Consider the following 12,568-nt stretch of genomic DNA (forward strand, 5'->3'; position numbering starts at 1 on the left):
GACACAAATATATGTAATTTATCTTAGTGGTGAAAACAGAATACCTGTTTTAGATTTAGAGTTTGAATTTATGACAGAAGCTTTTTTTTAAATTATTTTCAGCATTCTAAACCTTTAAGACTTTAACTAAGCCCCTACTTTATCTGATTTCCTCTTGAGGTCATTTATATTAGATTTTATGACATTCTATTATTTATTATTTAAACTTAGTTGAAGAGCCATCATTCTCAAAAAGGTTTGCAGAAATAAAGGCAGGTCTTTGAATTTTCCCCACAGTGTGGGACTAATTCTAAATGAAATAAAAATCAAAAATACAATTAAAAAATAGATTTTTATTTTTCATTGGCAAATAAAGCTGACTAATGTAAGGGTAACCAGACAAATACACATAGGATTTAGCTTTTAAAGTGTGTTTCAGAGACACATTTGGATAAAAATGCAAACCTGCCCATTGGAGTGAGCTGAAACCAGATGCCCCCCCTCCACCCCCACCCACACCCACAGCCTTCTATTCTTCAGTCAGCATAACTGAAAGCTTCAACTCATTTCTTCAGAGTGTTTGACATTGTTCCTCTATCTTCATTCTATCTGGAGCTCTGTTTGCTGCTCTGGTCCATCTTCCTCTCTCTTCATCATGGAGTCATTGTGGGGCTGAAGTGGGGGCTGTTCTGGAACTGGTCCCCCTGACAGATCCAGTTTTCTACAGCTAGACACTCAGCCACCTTCACCTCATTTATTGACTTTTTTCCCTCCGCCTCATCACCTCTTTTCCTGTGAGGAAAATGTCAGGAGAGGATGGAAAGAGTGAGCTGTTGGTGTTTCCCCTGGTGGGGAGGAAGGACCAGAGACCATCAGCTCAGGGATGGATCCTTCAGGGTGTGAGGAAGGACCGTTCAGCTTCTGTTCATGCTTCTTTAATGCCACTTGTTCTTCCTCTGCTTGTCTCTGCAGGAAACCTGTGATGAGCTGATGCCGCCTGGTGATTGGAAGGTAAGAGCGCATACACCCTTTCCTCCCCCTCCCCTTTTCTTTGTAACACACCTAGATCTAAGTGATGGCTGTCAAATCCAAAAAAAAAAAAGATTTAAAGAAGGTTTAAAAAAGCTGAAATTATTCCTTTTTCTGATCAGGATGAAGAGGAGGCTGGTAGAATTGATGAATAAATGGATGGATGGATGGAGGATGGATAGAGTGATAGTCCAGTCCATACGATGTTTTTTTTCATCCTTTTTTTTGACTTTGTGCTTTGATGAATCTAAGGTCAATTACATTTTTAATCTTTTTGCTGCTGCTTTATCCAAACATTAATTCAGTCCTTTATTGAAAAAAAAAACTGAAATTCAAGAAATTCCATTTAGTCATAGCTTAAAATCATCCAAAATCCTCTCAGCTATGATTGGATTTCCAATCATCATCCAGTCTATGGTTACTCATCCAAGAAGGGTCTGTTTTAAAAATAGATGAAATTTAAGGAAACTTTATGCAGTTTATGCAGTTTGCATGTGATCAATAGATTTTGCTCCCTCTTTGTTACCACCAGGAAACCCCTCAAACAATTCTTTGAATGACAACTCGATAAAAAATGTTTACTCCTCTGGGACTGGATTTACGATCCAAGACTTTAATATTTAAATATGTGGTCTTCACTGACAGTGGCAGTGAAATTGTCAAATGTGACAGGCGTGTTGGTTGCATCCACAGTTGCTAAATTTAAACATTAACTGTAAAGACTGACTTTTGTGGACAGATGTCAGCAACTTTTATGCTTACTCACAATGTTTATCATCCACATCAGCAGCCTCAAAATATCTTGTTCTTACCTGTGCGTGCTATTTAGGTGGTCTACATCTTTGATATTTCCTGTTGGCCACCTCTGTGCCCTGCACAGGTTTGTCATTTTGTTACCTGCAGACAGTCTGTATTCACCTGTAAGGGCAGTTGAGACTATGGCATAAGACACGACAGATGAGTCTGCAGGCCAATAGCTGTGTTATAGTTAAAGTAAAGTCACATTATCTGTCACAGACCAAGGTGTTTGAAATTTGTTCACCCCCATCCCCCGGGGGGGGGGGCTGATCTGCAGGCACAGCTGCACTCGGGAACCATTTGGTGGTTTACCCTCCAATCCAACCCCTTAATGCTGAGTTTCCAGGAGGGGGGCATTGGGTCCCGTTTTTAGAGTCTTATAGACTCAGCCTGGATTTGACCTTCCAGTCACATGGCAGACGCTCTACCACAAGGCGACTGAGCTGGTGTCTGAAACGATCAGAGTAAAGGTACCGGTAATAAAAGTTTACTGTGACTACAAGCAAATACATGAACACGCAGTCACTGGTATCAAAACGTGTGGAAACAGACAGCTGCATTCTGGGTAAACGCTTTCAAAAAATGCTTCAGCTGTGAGAAATATCACTCAGACAGATATGATTTCGGTGACATGAAGCTGTGGTTTTCTCCATGTGTGGATGATGGATATCACTGTGCTTGTGTGGACTCCACGGCTTCAGATGATCTGCTATGGAAGCTGAATGTGACTGATCGAAGATCATTCAGGTTTCAGAAGCTCTTAACCCTTGTGCTATCCTATGACCCCACCCTTCCATTGAGGTGTTCTCCCTACCATGACAAAGGTGGATAAAGGTGGAAAGATTTCATGTAATCCATGGACACCAGTGAAGATAACAAATCACTGAAGAAAAAAGGTTCAGAGCACTGTCTAGTGGGTCTAGATGACCCAACTCCCAATGTCAAAGTGCCCAGGGTAGCACAAGGGTTAAAAATGAAAATGTTCAGAGATTGAAAGCTGAAAGAATCACCACGGCAGAGAAAATCGAACTATGAGGTCCTGCATGATGTCTGCATGATTCAGGTGGTGGTGGTGTGTGTGGGGGGGGGGGTCTGCAGGAGCTTAAAGTAAACGATCAAATGCTTCCATACATCACTTGGGTCAGGATAATATTCAGAACTTGTATCAGTCCACTGTTGACCTTCAGCCCCCCCCCCCCCCCCCCCATCTAAGAGAATGTGTTTTAAACAGATAGGGGGGGAGGGCATAATTTGCCTGTTCAGTCTTTAGTCAGCAGAAAAGGTGGATGGGTGGGGGGGTTGGCTGAATGTCAGAGTCTTCTGCATGCGACACCATTGCATCCATGTGGATGTGCACGTAAGCATCCACCTGGGGGGGGGGGGGGGGGGGGTCTGGAGCTGCACTCTGACAGTCTGGAGAGAAAAAGCTTCACAGTATTTCTCAGAGCAACAACCTGCATCAGGACCGCATATCGGCCGTGCTCCTTACCCCCCTGCAGCCTGTGGGGGCTGGGGCAGATTTCTGCATCTTTTAAGAGGAAGATCTCCATGCAGGAGGTTATAGTTTAGTGGAGGGGGGTAAAGACTTTTTTGATGCTGCACGTTCAAATGTTTGACCTACTTTGTCGAGGCAGTAGATGTAAACATCGGGGGGGGGGGGGGGGGGGCAGTGGTGCTGATAAGAGGCACGACTGAGTGACAGAGCAACCAACCAGTCAGAGGCTGGGATGCAGTTCCAGCTAATAACCCCCCCCCCCCCCCATGCCCTTGTGAGAGAGTATGCAGAGTGAGTAAAGGGGAGGGGCGGGACAGCAGCATAAAAGCGTGGCTGGTGACGGAGCAGACAAAGACTGCAGCGTCTCTAACCACCTCCAGCAGAACCTAGTCCTTGAGAACAGGAGAGGTCTGCCTGCAGCTCCTCCTCATCCTCCTCATCCTCCGCGTCTCTGTCAGCAGAGCTTATACTGCCACCATGCCTGAGTGCTGGGACGGGGTGAGTGACAGGGGCGTTGGGCTTCCTCAGGAGGTTTGGATGTTGGATGATGTTATTTTGATTGATTGAATCAACGACGCATGCATGCAGGGCCTTCTCTGACTTTACCCCACTGACCCACATAAAGACTATTTTCAGCCATATTAATAACTAGGAATCATTTTAAGATGTTGCCATGGAAACACTAAAGATGCTTCATCTGACGGTCACCAGGGGTTGGGGGGATGCTGCGTGAACAGCCTCAGATTAAAAGGTTGACTGAAAATAATATGACTGGATTAGCACATGAATGCTGTCAGAAACCTTTGCTGTGTGTTTGTTTGGGTGTATGTGTGGTGGTCGGGCCACTGCACAGAGCCTGCATGTGTTTATGTGGCACAGAAACAGGACAGGTTTCACTGCAGCAGAAACCCCGCCCCCCTCCTACGAGCCTCGTGCGTTTGTGTTTGTCTCAGGTTTGCGCAGTTCAAGCTCTCCTGCATCTCCATTTTGAATTTCCTGCAGCGGCTTGCAGAATGTGGGTCAGAAGCACGCGGCCAGCAGTCACACACGCGCATGCAGGCAGACACACATCGCTGCATCCGCTAACATAAAATACACAATAAGAGCCGTTCTGGCTCAAAGTTTGAGCAGTGCGAGGGGGTCAGCACGGAGGATGTAACTGATCTGTAACCTTGAAAACTGTTTACACAACATCATATTCTTCTATGTAGGATTTGATGAAAATCAACCAAATTTAGGATCAAATTATGTTTTTGTGACAGGCCTAAAAAAAAGATGAAGTTCATTAAAAACTAAGTATTTCAAAAACTAAAATTAGATTAGATATGATAAATCTATACATGTCTCAACGGGTCCATTAATGTTTTGTGTTGAAAAAATGGGACTTTGTTTTGCTTTTTCTCTATACTTTGTATAAAGATGCTAACATTCTCTTTTTTCTTAGATTGAAATGTCTCAAATATTTCAAAACAAACAGTTGTTTACTTTAAATGCTCTGATTGATTTGAATGTTTTTGTGTTTTCCAGGAACACGATGTGGAGACTGCTTATGGGACGCTGCACGTGGTGATCCGGGGAGCCCCCAAAGGAAACAAACCTGCCATCCTCACCTACCATGATGTGGGCCTGAACCGTGAGTGTTTCAGGGCTCTGCTGCTGTTCTCGCTCACAGATTCTGAAACTCAAAGCTTGTGTCATTCATGTGTGTAACAGTTAGTGTTTGGAAAACTGCTCCCTTACTCTGAAGTCAAGCATGATGGGTCTCTGTCAGTCAGTAATCGTGACAACGCAAAGGAGACCTGACTTAAAGACCCACTCCCATAAAAAAGGTGCTTTTGGTGCATTTAACATGTTCTTGTGACATTTTTCTAAAGATCCCCAACAGTCCCACCCCCTACTCAGAGGTGAATTTCTAATGAACTCCTACCGCTCTGCAGAAACTATGTCTTAGAAACCGGCACAGGTTTTCTGATTTGGGTTAAAAACAGCATGATTGTAATACAAAGACCACTGGGAACACTTTTACAATAGATCAAAAGATGATTGGATCGGGACTTTAAGGTCAAAACTCTGTAAACACTGAGTTTTGACTCTAAGACCTCTGGGTGACCTCTGAGTGACCTTCGAGTGACCTTCAAGTGTTTACATTTTCATAAACCTGCAGCTAAAGAGCCAGACTGAATTGCTCAAAAGTTTTTACCTATCAGCCATTTCTAACAAACGTAGGTGGGAATTTGTTTCCAAACCCTTTCAATCCAACGTTTCCACAAAAGGTAACAGAGTAAACACTGAAACTCGTGAATGACATTGTGCTGCTCATCAGTCACTGACAAACAGGATTGTCTCACTTTCAGCTGGAAAAGCAGAACTTAATCCCTTTAAAATAAATGAACAGTTCAAAAGAAGCTCATTTATTGGGGGGGGGGGGGGGGCTGAGAGAGAAAGAAAAAAGACATGAAACGGATTTCTAAAATGTAGGTCAGAAAAACATGCTGCAGAGGGGCGGAGCCAGCACTGCAGAGCTGCTCTGACGGGTGGGGGGGGGGGGGGCAGTGATAGCAGTTGTCCTCGTCCCCCCCCCCCCCCCCCCCCCCCCACCACCTAACCCATGGTGGAAAGAGCATAAAGAGGGGCAGTGAGATCAGCAGAAAATGAGAATGAGGCACAGAGCAGAACAGGAAGCAGGTAATGAGGTCAGACAGCAGGGAGGGGGCCATGATTCAGCAGGTTCCTCGTGAAGACGATGCCTCCCCGTCCCTGAACTGCTGCTCAGGATCTTTGGCTTTCCTTAAAGTCATGTGATGCTGTCCTGACTCACCACTCTCAGGAGATAGTGGACTTTTGACGTGAATTCTGCCTCCGTGCTCTAGGAAGCCAGCTTTCAGTTACAATCACTTATTTCAAAAAAGTTTTCTTCTGTGGATTCTGGGCAGCGGTGATGGTCTAAAGTCCCAACCCCCCCGAACCCCCCAGTGAAGAACACCTTGTTCAAAATGCTGTTGTGATCTGCAACATTTGGGATGAACTTACATTTTGTTCCTTCACTTAACATTTGTCCGGACTCTTTTTATGCTTTTTTGAACATTTTACAAGCAACGTGCCCCCCCCCCCCTCCACACACACACCACACACGTTTCAATTAACCAACACTAAATCGTGATGAGTCTAAGAGACGTCTTCTGAGGAAAATGGCTAACTTCAGAATAAAGCATTAATGAATGATGCATATCGGGGGTTTTGCTCTCCCCATGTTGACTCAGAACCAGCTGCACTGATGCCCCTCCAGGCCCCCCCACCAGTGGAGTGTATATTGTATGTGGTTGGATTCCTGTCCTTCCATCCTCTCACTCATGTTCCCTCTCTTCTTCTCGGCAGACAAGCTGTGCTTCAACCCTTTCTTTCACAATGAGGACATGCAGGAGATCACCAAGCACTTTGTGGTCTGTCACGTGGATGCCCCCGGTCAGCAGGTTGGGGCTCCGCAGTTCCCTCAGGGGTAAATACCCAGGATTTTTTGAAGAAGGTTCCTCCATCAGTGGAGATGGTTTTGTAATCTTATTGCATACAATAATTTAGAAATGCCCCCCCAGGTACCAGTACCCAACCATGGACCAGCTGGCTGGCATGCTGCCTACAGTAGTGGAGCACTTTGGGTCAGTCAGACTTGTCTAGGAAGACTCCTGGTTCCTTGATGGTTGGAGAAGAACTGACCTGTTTGTGTTTTAGATTCAAGAGCATCGTTGGGATCGGAGTTGGAGCTGGAGCTTTTGTCCTGGCCAAATTTGCTGTAAGTCTGATCTTGGTCATTCGCCCTGATCCAACTCTGAAAGACTGTCGTGTAGTATGAGGAGGAAACTTGACCTTCAATTTGTACCTTCTCCATTCAGCTGATCTTCCCTGACCTGGTGGAGGGTTTGGTTCTGCTCAACATCGACCCCAATGGCAAAGGGTGGATCGACTGGGCAGCCAGCAAGGTGGTGCTCTTCAGCCGTCAGCTCACAGGAATGAACTCTTTGTTTGGTCACACTGACAGGCTTTGCTCTCGTTTCCTCAGATCTCCGGCCTGACCAGCACCATCCCGGACATCGTGCTGCCTCATCTCTTCAGCCAGGTTAGCTAAGAGCCTCGATGTTGGAGCAAACACGGCAGCAGATCTTCAGCCCGCTTCACCAAGCTTCTCTGTTTGCAGGAAGAACTGGTGAGCAACACAGAGCTGGTGCAGAGCTACCGGCAACAGATCAACAACAACGTCAACCACTTCAACCTGCAGCTCTTCTGGAACTTGTACAACAGGTGACTCTGCCTCAAACACACCTGTGGCCTTTTCGCCAGCTCTCCAGGAGAAGACATTGTGAAACCTCATATCGATTCATTAGAGTCTCAACAAGAGTCAAGGTTTAGGTTTAGTCCCAAAGACTCATTTATTCTGTCTGTCTTCAGACTTTACTGTTTTTTTTCCTCTAAAATTCAGTTTTTGTGTTCAGATCCATTTGTGGCAACAACCAGGTTTAAATTTAATACATTTTTAAACTTGTAGCAAACAGAGACACAAAAATGCAAGAAAAGACATGAATTCTCTCATGATCAACCACCAACAATTCTGTCATCACCTCATAATTGCACAAATATTGCACAAACACCAAGTAAAAGATACACAAAGTTTCCTTTTTAGCTTTTGCAGATGAGTAATATTACACAGTAGTTTCTATGTTCTACGTAAGATAAATAACTTCTTGTAACTTTCTTGTTCTTTGATGTTTTTTTTTATTGGTTTCTGCCTCTTTCAGCCGCAGAGACCTGGAGATGAACCGCAGCGGATCCACTCTCAACTCCAAAACCCTAAAGTGAGTTTTCACTCTCATACTAATCAGAGAACTGGTGCATAACCTCTCACAGAATGTCTACAATTTTTCTCAAAAAAGAACAGAATGTGATGTAGATGAAGCAGCTGTCTTCTTGTACTGATCTGAAACCCCTGACATCAGAGTAACCGTCTGAACTGTCTGCAGGTGCCCTGTGATGCTGGTGGTGGGAGATAACGCTCCAGCCGAGGAGGGGGTGGTGAGTCCCACAAATGACTTTTATGTTAGAACATCACAATTCAATAAAAACGAGAGAAGAAGCACGTTTTAGTGTGCACATTTATTTAAATATGTGTCTTGTGTGGTTGTGTTGTGTGTGGCTTTGTGTGTTTTTTGTGTATTTGAATGTGGTTGTGTGTGGATTTTTGTGTGTTCTGTCTGCGTGTTGTTTTGTGCGTTTGTTTTGTATGTAGTTTTGTTTGTTTTGTGTGGTTGTTTTTGGTTTTGTGTTGTAATGTGTGTTTTGTTTATGTTTTATTTATTGATTTGTGTTATTGTGCTTGTTTTGTTTGTGCTTTATGTATTTGTGTTTTTTTTTAAATAACTGTGTGTGTTTGTGTGTTGTGTATGTCTGTGTGTGTGTCTTGTATGGTTGTGTGTGGTATTGTGTTGTGGTGTGTGTGTGTTTTGTGTGTGTCTTTTTATGAGTGAAGGCCTCTGCACTGGTTCATCTGCTTAGTCCTGAATTTCAAACCTGGACCACACAGAGACAGCTGGGGGTGGGGGTGGGAGGGGGGCTGCACAGATGTAGACAGACGTGGATCGATTCCCTCTGACAGATGGAGGTCACCTTAATTATGCCAGCTGCCTGCAGTGTGTTGCACACCGTGTAGTTATGGTTTGAGTTTTAGTTTAACTGCACAATTTGTCAAGTTGGATCCAAGTAATCCACTGGATCCCTATACGTGATCATTGAAACCAAACACAATCTGCATTGCAGTTGTTTGTTTGTTGTTCGGGTACATTTTCTGTTGACCTGTGTGAAAGAAATAACAATGAACTGCAGCAGCTAAACATTGTGTGTGTGTGTGTCTTGTGTGGTTGTGTGTAGTATCGTGTTGTGGTCTGTGTGTCTTGTGTTTGGCATTGTGTTGTGTGTGTGTTATTTGTTGTTTTGTGATAGTGCACTCCTTTTGGGTGTTTTGTGTGTGTGCGTCTCCTGCGGTCTCTGCAGTGACTCATCTCTGCAGCACTCTGCAATATCTGGGTCAAACCTGTCCTCCGTGTTTACTGACCATCTCTGGGTGGATTTGTTTGTATGCATTTGCAGCATTAGAACTGGGTCAAACCCAAGAAACTTTGGCCCAGACGTTTTTTTAGTTTTATTTGCACTCCTCAAATGTAAGGTACAGCAATACAGCAAAACAGCAATAAATAAATGTGATGAGACTGACACCGAAACCCTATAAATTCTTGTTTTCAGGATTTGTCCTGTTTGGATGAAGGGGGTTTTCATTTATTATCTTAATATCTAATTGCATTTATATTACTATTATTATTTCCTTTTTTATTTCAAACACAAACACAAAATGTAAATATACACAAGAGTTAAAAAATAGACAGATAAAACATAAAACAATGTGTTTAAAAAGGAGTAGGTAGAAGAGAAATCTTGTATGATCCCACCCCTTTTTACAACACCTTATGTTGTGCATGTTTCTATTTTTCTTCCTGAAAGCATTCAAATGACCTTGGGTATAGCATCGATGCAGAAGTGACATTTACTTATTTCTTTTTTTTAAATCATTTCTAACCTTGTACATTTTAATTAGTGACATCTTGTAGGTTTTTTCTAAATACATGTAAACATTTGCTTTGCTTTTTAAACCTTCATCCAATCCACACCACAAATTGATGAGCACATTTACTATTTTGTAGTACCAATGCACTACTTTTTGAAGTTCAGCTGATTTCTTAAATTGTAACTCCCATCTCTGTCCTTGAACATTTGTTGTATGTTTATTGTAACCAAGTTATTTCTGGCTTTATACACGATGAGTGCTGTTTTAAGGTTCCCTAGTTCCCATTATTTCAATAAACCCGAATTTAAAAAAGTAGTGCATTTGTATGTGTCCCATAATCCACACCATGAACGATTTCAATCGCTTTTTTTTGTAAGATATATAAACACTGCATCTGCTTAGAGAGATTTGAGAGAGACGAGATTTCATAAATGAGATATGAGATGAGATATGATAAAAGATGAGAGACCAGACTGAGCACCGTAGATGAGCAACGAACTGGCAATGAATGCTGGATCTGGATCTCCTTAAGTAAGTCTGGAGGTTGATGAGCTGAGTGTGCACAGCTGGTGAAGATCAAGAACAGAGCAGAGAGGGGAGGGAGAGGAGAGCTGCCAGAGGCACCATGATAATTAGCTTATGTTTCTCAACAAGATTTTCCAGTCTTGTCAGCAATACTTTTTCAAGCATCTTTTGAGAATTGGCAGAGTAAAGACACTGGTCTGTAATTTGATAGTTAATGTTTGTCCCCGAATGTGTGTAATGGTATGATTTTACTTATTTTTATTTTTTGCAAAAATGTTGCTGTTTGAAAGGATAATTAATTAAATTTTTGGTTCTTAAACATATTTTGGCAGCCATCGGCAGCCATCTTTGTTTTTGGCAGCACGCATTGTGGCCAGAAATCTGGAATCACATCCTGCTCATTATTTTTTTATTGTATTCCTAAATGTTGATCCAAATTAATTATCAGTTTGTTTGTTTGTTATTTCCTTAAAGGAGTTTTTCTTTTGTTTATATTATGGCAGACATCTTGAATCCTGTCTTAGTTTGGTTTTGGTTTAAGAGGTTGCATCAGAATAAGCTTTTCAGCCTCCAATGATGGGCACAAAACTCTTTGGCAGACAACCCTTTCGTGTTTTTGATTCAAAAATGTTGCAGAGGACAAGCATCTCTGTATTCCCTTGACAGAAAACAAAAAGTGGAGTGCCAATGTTTGATGACATGAATGAAAAAAAAGTTCAGTTTTAGCTCATAAAGCCTCTGGTTTCTTCAGTGATGCTCCTCTGTTTGCCTTTTAGGTTGAGTGTAACTCTAAACTGGACCCGACCAACACCACCTTCCTGAAGGTAGGAACCTTTCATCCTCAAACTAATCATTCTTCCACCTCAGTCTTAAGCTACATTCACACCGCAGTAACATGCTTTTAAGCAACCATTTCTGAGGAAAAGTCTATGTGAATGTGCATAAATGCACCTTTTGGGCTTTCGTGTTGAAAACTATCGCATTCTTTGCAAAATGTATGGCCTTTTTCAGGCTATACATATAAAAAGTTAATCAGGTCAAACTTTGACCAATCAAGGACTCAGATTTGGTAGTGACGTATGGATGATGACCTTTTTAATTCAGGGAAGTAACAACAATTTGAAATTTGAACAAGGAGTAAAATGTATTAATTGTGGTTTGTTAGCCAGCTGGAATTCTATAACACCAAGTCTTTAATATATTGGAACAGAGCGAAATAAAAGGTCTGGCGCAAGATTCACCAGATTTGAACCACTTCAACATTTCGCAGCAAGCCTCTTCCAACTGTAGGTGGAAGTAATCAGTAGAAAAAGAAGAAGAAACCCCTCCCTGCTTGTCCTGTGTTCAAGAGCTCACGTTAAAAGTGTGGGTTCTTGAACGTGCGTTCTTGCTAGGTGTGAACATAGTTTTAAATGTTTGAATCCATTGAAAAAACTACTTTTTTTTCAACAGCAGAGATTTACAAAAATTTTGATTTTATTGTAATCTTACACTTACTTAATCTAAACCCGTTTTAGGTTAAAAAAAAAGTTGAAAGGAGTATTCCTAGATGGAGTAAAATCTGTCAAAATGACTAAATGATGAAAAGACTTTATTTTTCTCACTAACTACCTGCAGTCTACGGGAACTCCAGAATGACTGTTGGGGCTCAAATGTGCAGGGCTCGTTTTACAACACATGTGAACTAAATGACACAAAGGACAAAGACGTCAGTGACTACAAAGGAGACACCAGACATGATTCAAACAACCACACGCATTTATAAAATGACCAAAGAAACAGGTAAAGAACTTCAAAAGCAGCAAATTAATTAAAAAACAGTCCAACTATGAATAAATACCAAATGACCAAAGAGTAATTACTTGAAGAAGAACTTACACAAAAAGTAGGAAAAACAAACCAAAACTCTACTTACAAAGTAGTAGTAATAGTAGCAAAAAGTAGGACAGTTGAAGTTTATTTTATCAAGAACTATTGAGTATTATTATAGCAAGTCTATTTAAGACCATGTACTGTATGTGTAGTGTACTAACTGAAAACTTCTTCAGACTAAATTGGAACATTTTAAGTTTACGATATATAGATAGTATATAAAATATTTCTATGAAGACTCTCATTCATCCAGGTAGATTCCATCA

General features: G+C 42.0%; 1 protein-coding gene across 9 annotated transcripts in view; it reads left to right on the forward strand.

Annotated features, from left to right (window-relative positions):
- Window positions 1-12,568, forward strand: part of ndrg4 (NDRG family member 4) — a 50,983-nt gene that overhangs the window by 29,773 nt on the left and 8,642 nt on the right. For 7 of the 9 annotated variants that reach the window (XM_023955495.1, XM_023955492.1, XM_023955494.1 and 4 more), the window contains 11 exons: window positions 952-990; window positions 4,829-4,934; window positions 6,677-6,797; window positions 6,892-6,954; window positions 7,028-7,088; window positions 7,189-7,275; window positions 7,356-7,412; window positions 7,491-7,594; window positions 8,089-8,145; window positions 8,311-8,362; window positions 11,207-11,254. In XM_023955495.1, coding sequence (XP_023811263.1) covers window positions 952-990; window positions 4,829-4,934; window positions 6,677-6,797; window positions 6,892-6,954; window positions 7,028-7,088; window positions 7,189-7,275; window positions 7,356-7,412; window positions 7,491-7,594; window positions 8,089-8,145; window positions 8,311-8,362; window positions 11,207-11,254 — 795 coding nt within the window. Of the gene's footprint in view, window positions 1-951; window positions 991-3,636; window positions 3,800-4,828; window positions 4,935-6,676; window positions 6,798-6,891; window positions 6,955-7,027; window positions 7,089-7,188; window positions 7,276-7,355; window positions 7,413-7,490; window positions 7,595-8,088; window positions 8,146-8,310; window positions 8,363-11,206; window positions 11,255-12,568 lie in introns of those variants that run through there. The other 2 variants (XM_023955499.1, XM_023955500.1) reach the window with 2 other exon arrangements.

This window comes from Oryzias latipes, chromosome 6 (genome assembly GCF_002234675.1).
Source record: "Oryzias latipes chromosome 6, ASM223467v1".
Taxonomy (NCBI): Eukaryota; Metazoa; Chordata; class Actinopteri; order Beloniformes; family Adrianichthyidae; genus Oryzias; species Oryzias latipes.